Source organism: Drosophila simulans, chromosome 3L, assembly GCF_016746395.2.
Source record: "Drosophila simulans strain w501 chromosome 3L, Prin_Dsim_3.1, whole genome shotgun sequence".
Classification (NCBI taxonomy): Eukaryota; Metazoa; Arthropoda; class Insecta; order Diptera; family Drosophilidae; genus Drosophila; species Drosophila simulans.
The window spans coordinates 4,165,787-4,187,026 of record NC_052522.2 but is presented as its reverse complement, the minus strand read 5'-3'; the positions used below and the strand labels follow the sequence as shown (position 1 = coordinate 4,187,026).

General features: G+C 46.0%; 3 protein-coding genes across 5 annotated transcripts in view; 2 read left to right on the top strand and 1 right to left on the bottom strand.

The window, feature by feature from the left end:
* Nucleotides 1-2,562: 2,562 nt before the first annotated feature.
* On the top strand, nucleotides 2,563-14,592 carry LOC6736747 (neural/ectodermal development factor IMP-L2). The gene is made up of 3 exons (XM_002083567.4): nucleotides 2,563-2,808; nucleotides 12,940-13,719; nucleotides 13,794-14,592. The coding sequence occupies exons 1-3, from the start codon at nucleotides 2,803-2,805 to the stop codon at nucleotides 13,806-13,808; spliced, it is 801 nt and encodes a 266-aa protein (XP_002083603.1). The 5' UTR covers nucleotides 2,563-2,802; the 3' UTR covers nucleotides 13,809-14,592.
* On the top strand, nucleotides 11,883-12,085 carry LOC120284786. Its single transcript, XM_039293706.2, has one exon. The coding sequence runs from the start codon at nucleotides 11,883-11,885 to the stop codon at nucleotides 11,976-11,978; it is 96 nt and encodes a 31-aa protein (XP_039149640.1). The 3' UTR covers nucleotides 11,979-12,085.
* A 50-nt stretch (nucleotides 14,593-14,642) lies between the features above and the next one.
* Nucleotides 14,643-21,240, bottom strand: part of LOC6736738 (neurobeachin-like protein 1) — a 29,940-nt gene continuing 23,342 nt past the window's right edge. For all 3 annotated transcript variants that reach the window (XM_016170834.3, XM_016170836.3, XM_016170835.3), the window contains 7 exons: nucleotides 21,070-21,194; nucleotides 20,705-21,012; nucleotides 20,368-20,648; nucleotides 19,960-20,311; nucleotides 19,330-19,907; nucleotides 16,269-16,446; nucleotides 14,643-16,204 (listed from right to left, as the gene is read on the bottom strand). In XM_016170834.3, coding sequence (XP_016030368.1) covers nucleotides 16,039-16,204; nucleotides 16,269-16,446; nucleotides 19,330-19,907; nucleotides 19,960-20,311; nucleotides 20,368-20,648; nucleotides 20,705-21,012; nucleotides 21,070-21,194 — 1,988 coding nt within the window. In that variant the 3' untranslated portion in view covers nucleotides 14,643-16,038. The remainder of the gene's footprint in view (nucleotides 16,205-16,268; nucleotides 16,447-19,329; nucleotides 19,908-19,959; nucleotides 20,312-20,367; nucleotides 20,649-20,704; nucleotides 21,013-21,069; nucleotides 21,195-21,240) is intronic.

Below are 21,240 nucleotides of genomic sequence, written 5' to 3'. Positions count from 1 at the left end.
GTCATTTATATTAATTTCGATTTCTGATGAAACAATAGTATAACAATAGTAAATTAGGGGTCTTTCCACTCAGCTTGTTGAGTACAATTTCCCTTCGGATGTGTGAGACATCGAGGGATTTTCCACGGCTCCCCATTCCGTGCACTCCGGACACGAGTGGATGGACAGACGTGCATCGATGTTGCTAATAAATATGGTAAATGTGGGATGATTAAGTGAACAATGTTGCCAATAAACGCGAGGCGGACATGTCAAACGCCACGAGACGACAACTGTGACAGCGGCGGGTTTAATTACGCCCTGCTGCCGTCTGATTGCAGATGGGCTTACGGATGTGGGATGTGGGCACATAGATGGATAGATGGATAGCTGGATGTGGCCACATAGTCCTCTGCGTGGGCGGGGCTGAGGGGCAGGTCCTGGCGAGGTCCTAGCGTGGGCCCGACCCGCCGCCATGAGGTGGCCCATCGTCAATTGGAGACAAGCTGGCAATTCAAATGAAGCCCTATTGACTGATGGCCAAATTGGCTCCGCGACTGCGTGGGCGGCTATTCGAGGGCCAAGCGATAGCTACGGATATTTATAAGAAATCAATGGGTGGTTGGGTGATTGGCTGGCCTGCCTGGCTGGGTGCCTGGGTGGTGCTCGCTGCCTCGCCTCTCAAACGGGCGAGGGGCCACTTTAAATTGGGCGTGGCAGCCGCTGTTGCTAGGTGACCATTTCCACAGCCATTTCCAGCTGCGGTGGCAAGGTCCCGCCACCAGGGCATCATCATGTGGTTCCCGAACCGATAATGACCAAGCTGGTGGTCACCATGCTGGCTTTCCCCGGCTGTCTGTTGCCGTGATTGCGTGAGCTCCACTTCATTTGAATATAACGGTGGCAGGCCACTTGGAGCACGTAGGCCCACACAGTGAAAAAATGGCTCAGAATATCGGTTTAATGTAGCTATCAGATTTTAAGATAGACAGCAAATACGTGACATTATTTAATTGAAACATTTCAGAAAACTCAACTAATTAATTACAAATATTTTAATCAAATACTAGCAGTTAGAACAGAATGCTTATATTAAGTAATTCTTAAGAATTGTTCTATATATTTGAAGATTAGACTGATATAATATAAAAATGTGTCATCTGCTGTCACAGATAAGAGACCATTATATATTTATATATACATATGTGTGGCCTTAATTTAATTAAATTATTTGAATACCTTGAAAATATCACCACCTAGTGACGAATGGCACAGATAAGAGTTTTTTGCCAAGCAAAACATTGATGAGCCATCACTTTTGAGTAACTTTTTTTCACCGTGCGTATTTAGTTAGATATTTTTCCGGTTTTTTGTGGTATATTCCACATAAAAAGTGGGCGTTTAAGAAGGAGCAACAATAGCCCATAGAGCTCTAATTAGGTGGCCCATTCTCGTCCAGCTGAAGAGCATTATTTTTCACAGATATAAGCCCCATTGTAATGAAGCGGATTACCAATTTTGGTTGGATTTTTTTCTCCGTGCCCAGACTCCTGGACTCCGAAGTGCATTTCAATTGACGCCACACGAAAATCAATTGCAGCATCGTCTGCGGCGGGATCTTTGTGCAATTGGTAGCGGGGCTCTGGAATGCAAATAGTGGACACCGCGGCAATTGATGCAGAACCTCCGACTGGAGGCAGCAGGTCTGCCATCGCCATCGTCATCGTCATAGCCATAACTATGTATATCTGTAACTCCAGCTATACATATATCCATAGAACCCTGGTGATTGACTGTCTGACCGGAAAGCAGATGGAACTAATTCCCGTCGAGCCGAATTAAAATCGCGACCTGCTCAAATCCGGAATTATCAGCCCAAAGGCGGAGGGCATCAATGCTGGCGGGAATCAGACAGAAGGCACCGCCTCCGCCAAGTGACTGACATCTATTGATCCTTGTCAGAGTCACCGCCATATGGTAATTTGTGGGATCGAGGCGCTTGGGTGTACTGTAAAAAACCGTAGTGATTTTCATATGCATTTGGGGCACGCATTTCATTTCATTTCATTTCATTTCGTTTGATTTCCAGTCCGATCCGAACACAGCCGATCCAATCTTCTGCGAATGTTAATGAGAAAAATGTGATTTAAAATAATAAATTTGCATACAATTTTCTTTGCGAGTCAATCAATCGAAGGGGAGCAACAAGTAACTCGGAGCCGGAGCCAGAGCCACAGCCCATCCCCTGTGAGCCACCCCCTTTTTGGGGCTAACGAAAAAATATAAGAAACCCGAGCGTGGACACGAAGGCAGCGGCAGCCACAGATACATTTACAGATACGAATGCGGATTGAGATACTGTATCTGTAGAGAGTGCCGACGCCATAACTGTTATTAAAGCCCCTGTAGAGTCCAATTTGCTCGCTCGTCCGTTTGTCCATGCGTCCGTATGTCCGTTTGTCCGTTCGTCCGTTCGTCCCGCGTTCGCCCACTTGTTGATTTTTGGTTCGGTTCGGGCATGCCCATGCCCATGCCCATGCCACATGCCAGATATAAAAGCATGGACGCTCAATCTTCCGCCACACAGTCCATCATCACTCGCCACATCTCGAGCAGAACGGAGCTCCGCCGAGAATCGACCATATATATATATATAGAGAGCCGAGAGTATAACTGCAACTGCAGCCTGAGTTTTAGTCCAAGTGAAATCGAAAGCCCACCTTAACGTATTCCATTTCCACCGGAAACTCCAGCCGAAGTTCTAGAACTCTAGTGAAAGTGCCAACGAAGCTTCGAGTGAACGCCATCCAATAAACCAAAAATATGCAGGTACGAATGCTAGTCAATGACTAAATAAGTGTACTAACTATAAGCATATGGCGGGATTTTTAGACAACTATTACAAGCTAATATGTCTCTGATTATTGGGGAATATGTGCATTCGGGTTTTTATTTCTTATTAATTTTTAATTAATCTTGAATATATGCGGCTTAATTAAAAAATATTCCACCAAAAACTGAATAATCTTTATAGCGGCAAATGAAAAAAAAAACCTTCCTCAATAATATTATATAGGACCGCCTAGAAACCACGATTTAGCAGAAAAGATAGCTCACTTAATTGGGGTTCGGAGTTCAAAATCATCCGTATAACTTATATAGCAGCTTCCTCCGTTTGACTCATCGCCTGGCAATCCAAATGTATCTCGACTTTGAACATCTATTATAAATTTTTGTACGAGTTTCTGATCTCGTGCCATCAATTCGCAACTTTTCGAGATGAGAGTGCTAAAAATGAGCGGTTTGATTTCATGTTTGATTCATGTGACGTGGGTACGAAGGGTCAATTCGCAAACGATTTAATTGAAACATTTCATCTTTAATTTAGCACACTCGTGATTTTTAATTGTGCAACAAAAATGATTTGTTATCGCCCTAGGCAACAGACTAGTGAAATTCCTACCACCAGGCACTGTGGGATCTTAGTTTTTCTGGGGAAGTGGCCAGTTGGTCTGTAGTTTGATCTCATATATCGCATCTGTTGTTGTTTTGCTTCCCGAAAGCCGGGCAATAATGATAAGTGCATTATTTGGTCAGCAATGTGCTTTTATACGCCGAAAAACTGGCGGATACTTAGAGTAAACAAAGTCCTCAGCGGCGAGCCGAGCGTGGGAAGAATGCGAATTGTCAAACAAAACTTAAGCTAAATATTATGAATATTCGTTGCCTGATTTCTGTTTTGATATCCATCAACCGGAATTTGTCATTGAGAACTGTGCGAACTTGTACAGTTTGATCGAAATTCATAGTATCAGCTTTTAGAAAAGTGTCAAATTTAACCCTCTTGTTTGTTTGCTTAAAAGGGGTTTCTTATAAAGCACGTTTCAGTAAGTCATCTTTACCTTTAGTTAACTAGTACATTCTCACTTAATTTACTTCTAGAAGACAGTACATTCATTCTATCAGTTTTTGCCAGAACTTTTAGACAGATTTCTTAACCTTCTTTGTAAGATCTTCAAGATAGTTTGCAAGTGAAGCTTTTGTTCCAGATATTGGAGCTTTCCTTATACCTTGAAGATATGTACAGTTAGAAATGCACAAATGCATAACCCTCGATGGCCATGGGTTAATCCGATCTGCATTTCGCCGGCCGCTGAGTCAGTTTCTTGGCTTAGAAAAAAGCGGCTATGCATTTAGTGTCGCGTCAGCTTGAGACCTCCGCGATTGGTTTTTAGTTTTAGGTTTTAAGTTTTCCAAGTGGAGTGCTGGCTACGTGATCCGCCGAACATCTCCACATCCACATCCACATCCACATGCACTTTTTAAAGCCGACTTCCAACCAGAATTGGTTACATGCTTATTCACTTTTTTTGAGCCTGACGTTGCGCTGGTCACGCAGGCACTTGCCCCACCTCCGCCCCGCACCCCCCTCGCAACAGCCCCTAGGAACCACTATCGTTCGATTCTGAATCGAAATCAATTCACAAGCAATTAATAATCAGATCGCTTTTGTAATAAATTGCAATTTTATTAAATGCGAATAAAAAAGACTAAGCAAAAAAATCGTTGCCTTCGACTTTTTCGCAATGAAATTAGTTTGTGGCGGGAGGGGGGAGAGGGGGTGTCGAAGGAAGTGGTGCGGCGGGAGGGAGCGAGGGGGAGGGGTCAGGGCGGAGAGTCGCGAGTTCAAATGCGTCACAATCTCAATTTTATTCGCAATATTCCAATTAGCATGCGATCGATAAGAGAGAGCGCATTTGGCTCTTTCTCTGCCAACGTCGCTGCCTCCCATCTGTGTGTAAGTATGGGTGAGAGTGAGCGTGTGTGTGTGTGAGTGAGAGCGAGAGACAGAGAGACGAGCCCCCAACTGATGCTGTGTGTTTATCCACTCACACATACACACGCACCCACACAGTGGGGCACTCAATTATGCTGCACACTAATGAATCGCTGGAATATCAAATGCGCACACACACTAACGCACATTCAAAATACAATTAGGAGGAATCTTTAATTGGCGGCCCCGTCCTCGTTGATATACATCCAACTCTGCCACGCCCCTCTCTGTGCCATGCCCTTGCACATATGTATATATGTGTGCATGCGTGTGTGTGTGTGTGGGCAACGAGCCCCCTTTTCTACATACATGTTTTTGCTTTCATAATTGTTTTTCAAGCTCTATTGAACTTGGCGCGTTGATGGTGGCGACGATAACAACGCTCCAGTTGAAAATAACATCGCCCCACACGTCATCAGACGTCATAAGACTACCCTGTGCAAAAAAAAAGGGGGATGCTGCCAGTCTATAAGGTCTTTTGCTCAAATCTCTCGATCTTCTATTGGTTTCTTTTGGCTATTCTTCTTCTGCTAACTTAAATATCAAATATTTGTCATACAATTTTCAATTCGCAGGTGTTTTCCCGCTAATACGTTTACTTACACCCCAAAAATGCAGGTGTTACTAAAAGATCTATTTATAATCGCTGAGCAATACTAAACACCTGCTTATCAATATTTGTAAGAGCTATTTAGAAATGGTCTAGACTTTAATTCAAGGAACTCACTTTCGAGTGATAGAACAGCAGATACTTTATCCTAGTTATATTTTCAAAGCAACTCAAAATATGCTGTGAGGGTATCACGCCTTCGTTTCGCCAAAGTTAACCTCTTTTTTGTGCCATCTGTTATTGTTTTCTTTAGCCAATTCATTATAATGGAATGATTACAATTAGAACGAAATATAGCGTTGATAAGAACTGTCTATGGGGGGCACAAAAGTTGGAGGGGGGGAACGCGGAGGGTCCGATGATTGGGCACATAAGGCACGTTCTACTACTCATAACTCTAATATCGGAAACGTAGTCATTGTAGTTCATTGTATCTTTCTGTGTAAGAAGACACATTCAATAAAATAGCTTGCCAGGCTTCTTTCTAATATATATTTTCTGAAAATATATGAATAGATACTTTCGCATAGTATAGTTTATTTGTTTTTTGAGCAATTTCTGGCTCATATAGCACCGCACTATGCAGAATTTCGACATGTAGGCAATGCTAATTCGCCGCCAGTTCGATGCTCTTTGGTGTGACCCAACCCATTTGAGGTTTGAGTGTATTCATTTGCCGACACAGCGAATGAAAATGACTCATCGGGGGTCTGCCTCCGTCTCCGTCCGTCTCTGTCCCTCTCCCTCCCTCATGTTGGTCTCAGGGTTATGCTCTAAAACCCGGCTTACCTTTGCGCTGCAGTGAAGAGCGCACCAAGACATCGGTGATTGTGAAGCGGTACGGATACGGCTGGTGCGGGGAGCGGGGTGCGGGGTAGCGGCTTAGGGGCGGGGTGGCTACGGATCGGCTTAAATGGCTGATGCAATCGGAACGCAAATTGGGCGAGAGCCGGAGTCACACTCACAGCCCTCTCTTCGATTTTGTTTCACTTCACTTCACTTTACTTTTGTTGCACAACAAACAGAAGAGGTCTGGTAACCGGAGACCCAAAAAGAGGCACCCAAATGTGAGGCGGCGTTCGAGGAATTCCAGAGCGTCGCATTACAGCGCACTAATAGCGCCTTAATTAATACCTACTACTTGTACAATTGCCGAATGCTGATTTCTTAGCCATGAATATGCGACTAGGAAGTCCGATTCCGTCACCTTCGCTGATAAGCCGCCAGTTTTGAATTTTGAGATTTCAGTTTTCAGCTTTTAGTTTTCAGTTTTCAGTTGCGAGAGTCCCACAGCAGCCATTAACTACCCCCAGCCATCGAGCAATTAGCGATAATTACATTTCATTCGGATTTGTCGTAAAATTTTCCACATTTCACGTAAAGAGAAGAAACTTGATATGCGGTTTCAAAAATTTTCCATTCCATTTGTCCGCTATGCTCGGCACATTGTACGTTGTACACCCAACATTACATTGCACACATGGGGCAAGTGTGCGTGAGTGTGCGTCGAGATCTCGATCTCGTTGTACTGTAGAACAACTATATAGAGAATCCGGGCATTGCCCAAGCGAACCGAACCGGGAGAGATCGGCGAGCGGAGTGGGCGCTTATCAGGAACCATACAGTTCAAGTTTACGGGTCAGGCAATTCGGACCAATTCACTATGCCGTGATTTACCCACCTCCGCAGAGGAATCACCGCCGAATCGAATGTCATGAATCATTGGAACTCAATCATAACAATGTACGTTCTAATTCTAATGGTTCCATACGTTTACTATGGGTCAAACAATCTTCTAGTAGACAAGGAAAGGAATTTTAAAGAGAGACAGGAAACTTTCCAGTCTTGAGATTGGGAAAAATCTTTATAAGGTACATATATTAGTTACAAATGCTAGTAGCTCATGGATCAAGATTGAAGATCTTCATATCCTAAAGGAATGTTAAGGTTGTAAGGTTGTAAGGGTTTCTCTATCAACAATTACCTGGCAAAATACCATTCATGGGCGAGAAGTTATTCGTTCGGACGTGCTATCCGATTGCGATACCATTTTCAATTCCCTGAACTGACCTTTCATATAGCGCTGTCAAGGCGACACGAGCTCATTGCGGCGTTCTGTCTTTGTTCCGATCTCTAGCGGACAGGCGGCGGAGATCGAGTCGAAAAGTTGGGAAGTTGGTCGAGAGGCCTAGAGGCCGAGAAGTTGGCCTGTTGCTAGGCGGCTAAGACCCGACCCTATCAATGACAGCAGGCGGCAGCTGGAGAGGGGCGGCGAGCGGTAAGAAACACTGTGAAAACGGCACAGAATTTGTGGCATGAACATGAATTTTCTCACGTCGTCACCAGAGTTCCACTGGCTGCTACAGTCACACCGACAACCTGCAATTCACCGAATGCATCTGTATCTGTACCTGTGGCCGCAGCCGTAGCTGTGCATATGTATCTGTATCTGTATCTGGCCAACTGGTCTTGGCTTGCCAGTTGCATGTTGCACTATCTTTTCCCCGAACTCTCGGTCTGTCTCGTTTCATATCTCCGTCTCCTGCTCTATCCGTCCGTCCCGCCGTCCCAGCGTCTCACTTTGAATGGGCCGTTTCCCCGACCCCTTCACGATCGACACTGGAAGAAATTGGGTCTAGGAACATTAGCTATCAGACTTTACTTCTTTTTTAAATAGTAGATAGCTTAAAAGGGAAATATCTAGAAGATGTGTAGATACTTACAAAATACTAATCCCATATCATCCTTGAAAACAGTCCGATTTGCCTCATTTTTGGTATGCAGCCTGATATAGATCACTAGTTTCTCTCAGTGCACCCCTTCCACCGACTGGTTCCGGTGGTGTGTTGCTGCTTTGTATCTCTGCGGCTCTGGAGGTGTTGCTATCGCTGGCACGACGTTAATTAGCAGAAAAGTGCAAACGATGCGGGCCGTACGAGTGGTGCGATGTGGTAGACGTACATACGAGTAGATGTAGAGTGGTGCCGCTTGGTGCGGCGGCTCACGAAGAGATTTACCCATTACCCATTACCCATTAGCGGAAGCGGGCCAATTTGGCTTACCCATGCACCCATGCACGAGTCTCCGATCGTCCATTGTCATGATGCAATAATTTGTGCCATCAACTCGGCAAACAATCGTACGATTTTCAGTCAGCTCTATGGAAAGAAATAACTGAAATAAAACCGAATGACGGGGGGCCAGACCTCGACCTCTCTTTCTCCCTCCACATACGGACAGCACGGCGGTATGGTATACATAGGTGGCTGTGTGCGGAGTGAAAACCAGCGATCGATCGTTTCTAGGAAATGGAACCTATAAATCTACGCTTCGCACGAAAGACTTCGATGACAATGCCGCTGGGCCGTCCACCTGAGATCGGAGGGGCGTTGATAATCGGAGATCGGTGATATTGGTGCCGGCCGGTGACGATCGCCCAAGTCGATGGCCACATGAATATGTATGCCAAGCCAAAGTTGAGACGGTTCCGATTCCGATCCGATCCGAATGCACGGTGATCTCATTTGGGAGGGCCACTAAAAGACACTCAGAAAAAATCACAAGTCCTGACAAATATTGATTATTTAGCTTTATCGAAGGTAAAGAATCATAAAAGTATGCTACGATAACTTTATTTAGTCATTAGATCGTTTTTAAGAACCTTTTTTAAAAGAGTACCAATGAGTCAACGCATTCGCTTCCTTATAATTCCCAAGTTCTTTTCCTCTTGTGACTTCTTGACTTCTGATCGATTTCCACTTTGTTAGATTGGTGATATAATGCCACACTTTCATCAACCTTTATTGCGGCTATCAAATTCAATTTACACTCAAAGTTTCCGATTTTTATTTCTGATTGCCCCGTTTGATCCCGCTCAATTGCATCCGTGTGTCCACCTCATCTAGGAAGTGCAACCCCTGACCGCGTCACTGGCGAATGTTACGTGAGGGGATTGGATCGGATCGGATCGGTTCGGATCGCAGGCAGTGCCTCCTATTGTAGAAAGTGCTCCCCAAGTCGCATCAAAAGGCCATTTCAATTCAGTGCCCCTTACGTCAGCGTTACGATATCGTTGCCAGCGCTTTGAGGTGTGCCGTCCAAGGCTGATGATGATGAGGAGCAGGCGGAGGAGCAGCGCACTCGGAGATGTCCAGGGGGCGGAGGAGGCACTGATCTGGGGCTCGCGGGGATCGGCGGGCCAAGGGGAGGCGGCGGCACGAGACACAATTTCAAGCACCTGCAAGATTTTTCTCTCAATTGAATTTCGCTTTGTGGCTGGCTCGTTGCCGCTGCCAAGTGCTTGGACGGGGGGTGGGGGGAGGGCTGACACATGGGCGTGGAGAGGGGGTTTCGGTGGGGCGGTGGGAGACCCGTCTGCGGTCGGACGATTTGTGTAACGTGCAATAAATAAATTACTCGTAGAATTGAATCTAGTTGTCGATGTGGCTTGTCGATAAAGCGAAGAAAGAAACTAGTCGCGGTGCCTCAGTATCAGCCACCCCCCTCCTCCATGGCCCCCCCTCCTCCTCCTCCTGACCACAAGCGGCTGCCGCCCGGCAACAGCGGAAAGCGAACACGCGATGTGGCTGCCAGTCTGTCTGCCATTTTAACTGCACCTCCGGTCCCCAGCCCGCGGGCCCAGTTTCCAGCTCCGAGCTCCGAGCTCCAAGCTCCCGGCCGGCAACGCCAGCTCAGACTAGTTTGGACCCCGTCCACTCCGATGGACCCCTGGCCACCGATGTTCACTTACATTTACGAGCAGCCAATCAGCAATGCACTTGGAAAAAACGGTGGTACCATTGGATATCCTTAAAAGAAATATCATAAAGAAGTGAAACATTTAAGTGAACTGCGATTAAAGATATGGTAAAAGATCCATATGATTTAATTTCAATGCTTGAGTTCCGAATCCTTTCTCTCAGTGTACCTTGTGGTATCGTACCTCCCCATCCGCCTACCACTCCCCCCATCCAGCACTCCTCATTCAGCCAACGAACGCCGCAGACAAACTGGCACTCACACTTGATTGCAATGAGGCGATCGCACGGACAGATTGGACAGATGGACGGACAAGCCAGTGACTTGGGCTCGGAATCGGACTCGAACTCAGACACGGTCTCGGCTAATGGAACCTTGCACCATGTCAGTGCCACTGCATCTCCTCCTGCGCCAATCCGATCCCCAAGCTAAGCAACCACTCTGGAGACTGGGCCAAAAAAAAAAAAAGAAGTGGTCTGTTCTTGGCCAGACATTTGAATGCTGCTCGCACCGTCAACGGGCTTTAAGTTCTGATTCCCATGGGTGGTTATTAATTGGCAGATTGGTTATGGATTACAAAATTAATTCGTCCGAATGAATTCGAACCATGGAGTTTTAATTAATGGTTTTGACAACTACAGTGCTAATTCAGTAAGCTAAACTAATACTATATGCTTGATACTCTGCACTTTGAAATGATTCATGAATATTAACGGAGTAGTGTGAAGCACCGGATTGCTTAGAGCCTATTTAGCACCTCTATATGTAGGGTTCATTAATTTTACTTACCTGTGAAAGAAAGTCATAGGATCTCCCAACACTGTTGTATGTTCTCAACACCCTGCATGTCTGTACTTGCATGTAGATCGAAATGAAATGGTATATGGGCTGGAGAGTCAGCCTCCTCTAGGGATTCATTGAGACACCTCAGTTTCCAAACCACCGACTGTGGACTGCGGACGCAATTAGGCGGTGGAAAGACAGATCCCGAGGCGGATAATCGAACCCCCCGTCCGGTTATATCTGTTTTGTTCCGCACCTTCCCGGTGCGGCGGTCGCATAAAGAATTACGATCTGAGAACGAGCAGAGAGAGAGCGACGAGTAAGTGAGAGTGTGTGTGTGTGCCTGTGTGTGTGTGAGTGAGCCGGCGTCGCATATAAATGGAACAGCGCTGCGGCCACCAATTCAGTTCTGTTACAGTTTCCAGCTGTTGAACACGACTTTTGAGAGCCGCCGCAGCCAACTGATCCGAAGTTAACTAAGCCGATCCGCGATCCTCGCTTTTCAATTCGCCGTGAACCGCATTCGCAGCAGCAAACCCCCCAAAACCAAAAACCAACACACCTTGACTCGAGTGTAATGTCGATGAACCGTGCGTATTCAAACGAGTGCCGCGCCAACCAGACAACCAGCAAGAAGAACCAGACCAAGTCGACGTCCACATCCAAGGAGCACTGATACCGCCACGAGGATCGAATGTGCCAGAGTCGTCAGCTAGATATTCGCTACGCCGCCTGAGATAAACACGCTTCCGCCACCCGACCACTTGATCCTGATCCCGATCCTGAAGCGCCACTCCCGAGCACAGCACCCAATACGATCATCCATCCTCGTCGCCCGAGACAGACCGGCAAGCAGCCAAGATTCCGCCAACACTGAGCTGCACGACCTCCAAGACGGCATCCAGCGCCGGACCTATGTCAGTGCTAAGCCAGCTGCTGCTCAACTTCAACCAGAAAGCCCAGACCAGGAGCCACCACAACATAGAGCTGATAAATTCGTTCATAACATAACGATAAGCCGACCTGCTCCTGCTTCACCTGATCTATCATCGTCCAACGTTGGGGAGAAATTTGCAAACATTTTTTACCGGAAGAGAAAAAAGAAATCAAATCAAAGGGTGAGTAATGTGCGTTAACAATAGATAGGTGGATGGATTTCCGATCGCAGTTCCGTGTTCCGTTTTTCGTTTTTTTTTTTTCATTTTTTTTCGAAATTCGAATTCGTAGAAATGCCCAAAGATACAAAAATCAACGTCGAAGGGCAAAGACCGTCTGATGCAACATTCGCCAGCGATTGGCGAATGACTTTTTGTGGGGCTACTACTAATCCATACATACATAATACCCTCGAAACTATTTGAATAATTAATCGGTCACGCAGTTTGTCCAGTCTAGACTATGGGGACACATTGGCCCTTGATCTGCGGCTGAAGCGTGGGTGAGTGTGAATTCGAATCGGGCTGTAGAATTCGAATCTAAATTGACGTCACACTCGGCGAGTCATTCCGTTTTCGATTTCTGCCTCTGATTCGGCCCACGCAAGAATCTTATATCATTTTCTTTTGTCAATTCTTGTTGTCTGGTGACGTGTCATTGTGAAATACACACATGTATGTATGCACGTTTGGACCGAGAAGATCTCTTAGGGGTCGGAAAAGGATTCCGAATCTGAATTCCGGACTCCGAGAGCCATTGGCACATTTCGCAAGTGCTAGTAATGTTCTAGAGCCCGCCGGCTGAAGGCCTTGCGTTCTTATCGGGGAAATAGACTCGGAGACCTCCCCTGATTAATGGAGGCGGTGATAAGTGGGGGAAGTGGAATGGTGGGATGGTGGGGGGATGCATGACTGGCTGGAAAAGCGGTCTAATCGCATCACGTTGCTCTGGGGTTTATTAACCTATATTAGAGTCGTACGAGTGCCGCTGTTGAACTTTGAACTCACTTCCGATTTCCACTCTCTATCGATTGCAGAAAATGAATTTACATGTGTGCGCCTTAGCGCTGCTGCTGTTCGGCAGTATCGCCACTGTCCGCGGAAGAGCCGTGGACCTGGTAGACGATAGCAACGACGTGGATAACTCCATCGAGGCGGAGGAGGAGAAGCCACGCAACCGAGCCTTCGAAGCCGACTGGCTCAAGTTCACCAAGACGCCGCCGACGAAGCTGCAGCAGGCCGATGGAGCCACCATCGAGATCGTTTGCGAGATGATGGGCTCCCAGGTGCCCAGCATCCAGTGGGTGGTGGGTCACCTGCCCCGCTCGGAGCTCGATGATCTGGACTCCAACCAGGTTGCCGAAGAGGCGCCCAGTGCCATTGTGCGCGTCCGATCGTCGCACATCATCGACCACGTGCTGAGCGAGGCCCGCACCTACACGTGTGTGGGACGCACTGGCTCCAAGACCATCTATGCCAGCACTGTGGTGCATCCTCCTCGCTCCTCTCGCCTGACGCCGGAGAAGACCTACCCGGGTGCCCAGAAGCCGCGCATCATTTACACCGAGAAGACGCATCTGGACCTCATGGGCTCCAACATTCAGCTGCCCTGTCGTGTGCACGCCCGTCCCCGCGCCGAGGTCACCTGGTTGAACAACGAGAACAAGGAGATCGTGCAAGGACATCGCCACAGGGTGCTGCCCAACGGCGATCTCCTGATCTCCGAGATCAAGTGGGAGGACATGGGCAACTACAAGTGCATAGCCCGCAACGTCGTCGGAAAGGATACCGCCGATACCTTCGTGTATCCCGTACTTGTAAGTATTCCCCTACTCACCTGGCTATACCAACTCATCCTAAGTGATCCCTTCTTCTTCTCTTCTCCTTGCAGAATGAGGAAGACTAAAGATCCTACCACCAAATAAGAAACAAAAGGCTATTGGATTGACGACGGAAATTCATCTAGTTAGTTAGATAGATCAAATGCCTTCGAAGATGCGTGAAAAGAAAAGAAATATGCTTAGAAAAAATACACAAAAAAAAAACCAAGAAAATATGATGGATCAAAAGGTCATACGATTTAAAATTATGTACAATTTAGGTTAAGCACAATCTAGCTCGTAGTCCAGGTAATTAACCGTATCTAATGCCGGCTTAGACACTAATTTTCCCACTTATTATCCTCGAATATCAGTCACATGTAGAGCATTCGAATTATAGCACCTACTTTATGGTTTTCTTCAATTATAGCTTTAGTTATCGGCTTGTAATCACGCGTCTTTGGTTCTTTGTAAGTAGCAATGATTGTTCCTAGCGATTCAGGCAGCTCTAGTTAACGTATTTAAACTAATTGGCCGTTTACTTAAGGGCACCGCAGCCCAAGCACTTGTGACTGGTGGCACAAGCCACAGTCAATCAACCAATCAATCAATCAGTCAATCACCCAAATCGTATTTATGTGCACCTATCATTTCTACAACTAATTTATTGATCGACCAAATTCATCCAGCATCGCCACCCATAATCAGAATCACTGAATAGTATTCACGGAATTAATCAGTTTCATAAGCTACCCGACTATGTTTTAATTTATAAGGTAATAGAACTGAAATATGTTTTTCTAATTGTTTAGTGTTAGTTTTAATCCAACCTTCAAGCGATTGTTTTTGAATAAATACAAGAAAATTGAAGCGCAAGTACTCAATGGGCTGAATGGGTGAATAAAACGAGCAGATGCGAGTACATTCACTGTGCTTTTCATCACTTTATTGACAGATCTACAAACTACGAATAGTCACATTATCTACATAAACTCGTACAGTTACGTACATACATTGAACGGGTAAAACAGTTTTGCCATATTATGCGATACGATCTTAACAACAAATAACGATCTCGATCCGGAGGACCTTTACGTACATAGATGATATACTATATATTGCTGGTGTGTAGATATTGATAGGTTGTTCAGTGGCTCCAAAGCGGGGGCTAATCTCACGACCCGATTGTGCGAAAGTTCTATACTATATACGCGATTACGATTCGTAAAATATATATGTGTATGTTCTCAAGTCACCTTTGATATTGTCGCATGTCTTTGGAAATTCAGATTTCAGAGTCTGTGGGGGGTTTTTTCACAATCGCTGGCGCGTAAGATCAAAGGCAGAAGTTTCGTGATCGGAATGGTGCTGGTGCTGATACTGGGTGGTATGGAAATAGATAGAATCTCTTGCTCTGGCGCACCAAGTATTGGGTATTGTCTGCCTATGCGGATCTCGGATCTGTGTGGACGGACTGCGGTCGTGCGGTGATAATACTTCAATTGGAAATGCTCTGTTAATGATTGGGTAGCAATACCATGCGATCCGAGTGTGCGTACTTAATGGGACAAAGATCTCTGGGCTCTATTTTTGGTTGTATCTGCAGGCGAAAAGGGGCGCAACGAAAGTGTTTCTCTTGATCAACCGAGCAGCTGGATGCCGTCGATCTCTGCGAACGGTTGCCGTTTTTTAAGCGCCTTGCCGCTGTTGCCGGGCGCTTTTTTCGGTCTCCATTCTTTTTCTTTGTATTTCGGCCAATTTGAAAGTCGCTCGTGAGTCAGAGAGAAGTAGTGGTAGTTGCCAAGTGCGTCGACAACCAGTTTTCCGTCTCCAATCTCCTCCTGCGTCCCATTTGGCGAGCTATCTCTCCGCACCGCCACGAATGGAATGATTGATTATTCATTCAGATTTTCATCAAGCGAAGAAGGGGAGTGTGCCATCCATCATTTCTGCCGCCCAGGATGGAGGATCGCCGACCCAGACAGGTGCACACGCACATGTGATGGGGAAATAATGCTTAGTTGGCATGAAAATTCCGCGAATGCAATCGATCGACTTGCTGAATACCTCTAGATACATTTGTCAACTTTCTGGAAATTATGAGTTGGTCAAAGGCGCTTTGCTTTTGGCACGTCACGTAGCAGGGGAAGCAGACAGTAAATTAATCATGACAAATGACACAAGACACAATAAATAAAACTAGGGTGTGCTAAAAGCAGAACGAAGGAAACTAGAACGACTACAACTTATGCTACGCAGAGGGTAAAATTCGGGAATTTAGTAGGTCAGCCATGTTCATTCCAGCTCCTGCTGAACCTAAACATTTAGCACGGAATGCTTCTTGCTGCCGCCGGAGGGCAGTTGCACGGCGATCACCGCCAGGCGTCCATCTCGCAGCGGCGCCAGAATGTGGGTGTTGCCCGGAGTGACCACCACCGTTTGGATGGGCACGTGCAGCGGAATGTCGAAAACGGGCTTCAAGCTGGAAAAGAAGGTACAATTAGTCAGTAACACATGTGCTATATTACAATTCTGACAGTTCTTACCCGTGTAGTCTGCTCATGGTGATGTCGCCGGCATCGTCGGCCACCACCAGGTAGTCGGAGGCACTGGCCAGTCCCGTCACCCTGCCAGAAACGTACTTGGAGCCCAGACTGCAGCCGTTGATGCTGTACACGTGCACCGAGTGCGAGGTGTCATCCAGAGCACTAAATGCAATGTGACCTGTGCATAAAGGACACAGAAGAGAAGAGCAATCAGAATTGTGGTTCAATCATGTGAAGCATTCTTTGATCATATCAGCTCAGATGCCAGAATGTGGGGCAGGGCGTAGTGGCGTCAATCTACGCAGTGGAAACGCCATTATGCTATTAGACGAGGTCCGGCCCACTCTGGTCTGCTGATAACCTGACATCGCATAAAGACATTATCACATGGCGACATACTACATCCAAGTCCGAGCAATGCGTAGTTGCTCTTATCTACACAAGTATCCGTGTTATGTGGCGGCACTTGTATCTCTGTATCTGTAAATGTATCTGTATGCCAATGCCACCCAGCGAAACGCGTTCAGAAGGAAGAGCCACTAAATAGCCTAGATTGGATCTGAATGAACTTCCTAAAGTGACCCGGCCACGCGCACAGATATAACTAGTATAAACCGTGCCCAGTTGGTTTAGGCCAATCTTGTACGAGTAGTTCATTCAACAAAAAAATCCCAAACTCTCACAGCGATATCTGTATATAAGTATATGCGTATATCTTGATCTTTCCGTCGAAATTTACTACAACTAGTTCATAAATTTTCTGCTGCGTCTTAGGAATTCAAAAATGAATGAATCGCTGGGGCACATGGGTGGCCCGAGGGGGATCGGAGGAGCACATGGTGCTGGGGGGTTGGACTGGCTGGTCGTGTGACTGTGTGACGCGCGATTCGTTCGCCCCTCCGATTTGATTCCATTAACGACGTTGGGTTAATGCCAGAGAACCGAGTGTCGTACGGATCGGGCATATGGATGCGTATGTATGGGTGGGTTCGTTGCGGACTGATAGTCAATCAATGGATGGGATCGGGTCTTCGTTAGCGGCTATGTAATTGATTGGGGCCCGACAAGAACGCAATTAAGTGCCCATCATTGCCCTGGAAAATGAACCGCGACTGACGTTTTTCGATTCGATTTCCATATTTCTGAATCGGTCGCAGCCGGATGTTGCGAATTTATAATCAGAAGTGTGTATTAATTCAGTCGATAAGCGGACGGACGGCTGCAAGTGGCTACATTATATGCATTATGGCCGTCTATATACTCGGCTTACTGGAGGCAAGAAAATCGAAGGAGGGGAAAGGGAAGGGAATGGGGGTCTCGGCATGCCAGTGGTATATCAATTTCCAAGAGTCCACGCTGATTGCCCGAAAATCGAGTGGCTTAGCGAATCTATATGGCTGCATATTTAAAGAACTCGATATGCAAGCTGGCGCCATCGATTGACGTATTTCGTAGTCAGAATGCAAAGCAAACGGAATTCGAGGCTTTCGAGTATTGATTCGCATTATCACAAGACCAATATTGTATAACAAACAAAAATGAAAGTTAAGTGCAGGCAGCGAAATTATATTAACTTTCAGAACGTTGAATCGAGTTGCGAGTAATGGCATTACACGCTCACTTCGATATTTAAAAACGTGTTTTGCTCGTTTTAAACACACGTTTTAAGGTAATCCCATATTATATTAACCCAAAAAGGATGGATTCAGCATATATGGAAACTTATTAGAATTTAAAATCTTTCCCTTAACGGAAACATTTAGCCTTATGATCCAAATCAACCTCTAAAAACTCGTGCTAAACGAAATGTGATTTGTGAAATCTTTTCACAAAATCATCGCCATTATAGAGCAATAATCATGAGTATGTTAATTATGCCCAATGAGTTATTGTCGCAATATAATCGAAAGCATATTGATTTAGGTCGGTACAAGTGCGCAATTATGATATTTCCTTATCGTGCACGTAATATCGGTGATAGACTTTTTTTTTGTGCAAAATCAGAAAAACCCTGATTTTTATTATATAGTAATAACACCTTGAGACAGTGTTGCTATGAGGAACGATGGGGAATTCCGAGGCATACATTTTCAGCTTGCCAACAAACCGACAGAGTCTTAACCTTGCTGGGGTTCGTATACTTTACGATCTCGCCGGGTTAGGCACGCTTCTATTTGGATTAATGCCCCGTCGCCCTAGCTGCAACGCGCGATAAGATATAGCGAGCAGTGCATGGGACAAAGTCGGACGATTTCCAACATCATTATTATATAGCCCGTCGGAGGTGGGAGGAGCGAGACGAGACGAGACGAGGCACATGGCCACACAATCACGTGATTCTCGTCGTCGCACTTATGTGGCAATTGGCGATAGGAGGGCTGATTAAATTGTTTGATTGCCCTCTTCAAACATAATGGGAGTGCTACGCAGTAGCACGTGAGGTATCCACCGTCTCATCGGAAGATTAGGGGCACCATGAGTGGACAGGAAAGAGGGCCGATTGACTGAGATTACGGGTTCCAGGTGGTCGAATGTGGGCACAGAAAGGCAGCCGTCTTATGAGTCAACCGATCAAGCTCTAATTTCATTGGGTTTATCAATCAATAGCTGGCCCATGTTAACTTTCTTATCAATAATTCTTAACTGAGTCAATTGAGTTTAGTTCAGACGGATCAAATAGTTCAAATTGATTAAATTTTTTCGCAGAATTAGCTCTGTATGTATGTGTTAAGGAATTTAATCAGTATTAAACTACTTCGTGAATAAATATACGAAAGATTTAAACTTTGGATTTAGGCAAAGTTTGGTAGTATCTCAAGTATCAATTTAATTGATAAAGTTGAACAGCGCCATGAATTGTTAAAGCAATTTGTTGTGAACGCCTAAATGCTACCATGGATTTTTAAAGAAATATATGAAACTACAATGCCACAATAGTGGTGCATACTTTTAAGCAAATTCAGTAATGACTCTCAAACTGTATGATTTGATTTACCCTCATGAAGGAATAAAAATACCATTTACGTACCCAAAGTACGTAAAAATAAACTTATCAACTTACCATGATAGGAAAGGGTTACAAATGAGATTTGTACACAGGACTCAGTGCATCCAATGGGCTTCAGTGTTCTAACAAATTGACCCTCCTGAAGTGTGTACACGTTGACAGTTCCATCCAGGGATCCAGAGACCACCAGATCCAGTTCCGTGTAGATGGCTACACTGGAAATGGCATCGTCGTGACCGTAGAGCACCGTCAAGGGCTTGGGTGAATAGCTATTCTGGGTATTCAGCTGGGTGATGGCCTGAAGGTGCGACTGACCCGTCAGCGCATGAACTGGAATGTTGTTAGTGGATCCACCGCCCTGCTGATTGGTTTGGATGCTCCACACAATACAGGTGCAATCACGGGAGCCGGTGACCAGGTACGAGCCACAATTGTCCAGGGCTATGCAGGTGATAATGTCCAGGTGACGGGTCACCGAAGCCACCGCCTTGCCCTTGTTCAGATTGTACACCCTTAAGGAGTTATCCCAGATACCACCGGCATAGAGCAGCTTGCCATCCGTGCTCACCGCAAAGAGCTGTGAATGCGGTTGCTGTGACGAGTGGAAGGGTCCAAAGATCCGCTTGCGGTTCCTTTAAAGATATGTACATTAATATGACCGATTTGCAAAATATTTAAACATACTTTAGATTAGCCGTTGTGGCATCGATTTCCAGCAGGAATCCCTGATCCTTATCAAACGATAGCCACGAATTGCTACCCAATATGGTGGACTTCGAAATGCTGACTAGAACATCGGGGCTTAGCTGCAGGAACGATCGCGGAGGACTTCGCGGTGGACTCAGGTACACAATGGGATCCTTGGGCGTGGATAGCTCGCAGTAGTACTGCACCACCTTGTCCAGGAACTGAGTGAGATCCGGTCTTCGGAGTTCAGCACGTACCAGCTTGAGAGCTGTCTCATCCTGGGTAAGTCGTCGTGGATGTGGCTCCCGCAGCAGCTGGGATGGCACTTGGCCAAAGTTATTAATCATTCCTACATAAATGTATGGATGTCAATAAAAATAGCATAAAAGTCTTAGTTTAGGCCACCTTCAACCGCCTCCCGTTCTACAGGGTTGGTGATCTTGTCCAAATCCACAGCGCCTTCATAGGAGCAATAGTAGAAAACGTTTAGAGCCTCCGCTGCCTTGGGTCCCTTCTGCTTATACCCAAAGATCAGGTCAATCCAGTGGTGCAGATGCTGGCTAACATACTCCGATTCCAAAGCCCGTCGGTGTATGGCTATGAACTCCTCCGGCGTGGTGGCCCAAGCAGGCAATATGACATCGTCCACCTTTTCTTTGGTTATTTGTAAGTGGCCCAAGTCAAATCTGCACATAAAATAATATTATGCTAACTGAGTCAAAGGAATAACCACATGTATTACTTATTCATGTTCTTGAGGAACTCTGGGAAGTAAAAGAACTCGGGGATCAGCTCCTTCACGTCATTGGGATTGTCCATTAGCAACTTCCACGTCTGAGGTATCGAGTGGAATTGTCTATCGGCCACATCGAAACGACCGCTCTGCAGTTCAATGTGCAGCGAGGTGAACGGTTCCACGCGGAGCAAATAGTGGAGCACGCCGGCCGAGTTGGAGTAGTGGGTTCCGTAGTGGAACTTGGGTATGGCACCAGAGGGGTCCTCGAAGGAATCATATTTGCCGCGCACCTCTGCCTCGTTTTTAGGGTTTATCTGCGGTGGAAATGAGTTTGTAAGTGATCACCTTTTTCTATTGTCAGTAATACTTACGCATCCAATGGGTTTGGATAGGTCACGGAATGATTTGGGATCGGTTAGATCCAGCACGTCACTGGTGTAATCAGCAAGGATCCAGGGGAAGACGGGGTATTGGCTTAGATCATTGTAGGATCGGCCTGTTTATATGAAATACGTTAGTTTGATAAATTATAAGTAATAATT

Excerpts from the sequence above, each read along its gene's own strand:
- LOC120284786 (XM_039293706.2), top strand. The coding sequence starts at position 11,883 with ATGTCAGTGCTAAGCCAGCTGCTGCTCAACTTCAACCAGAAAGCCCAG.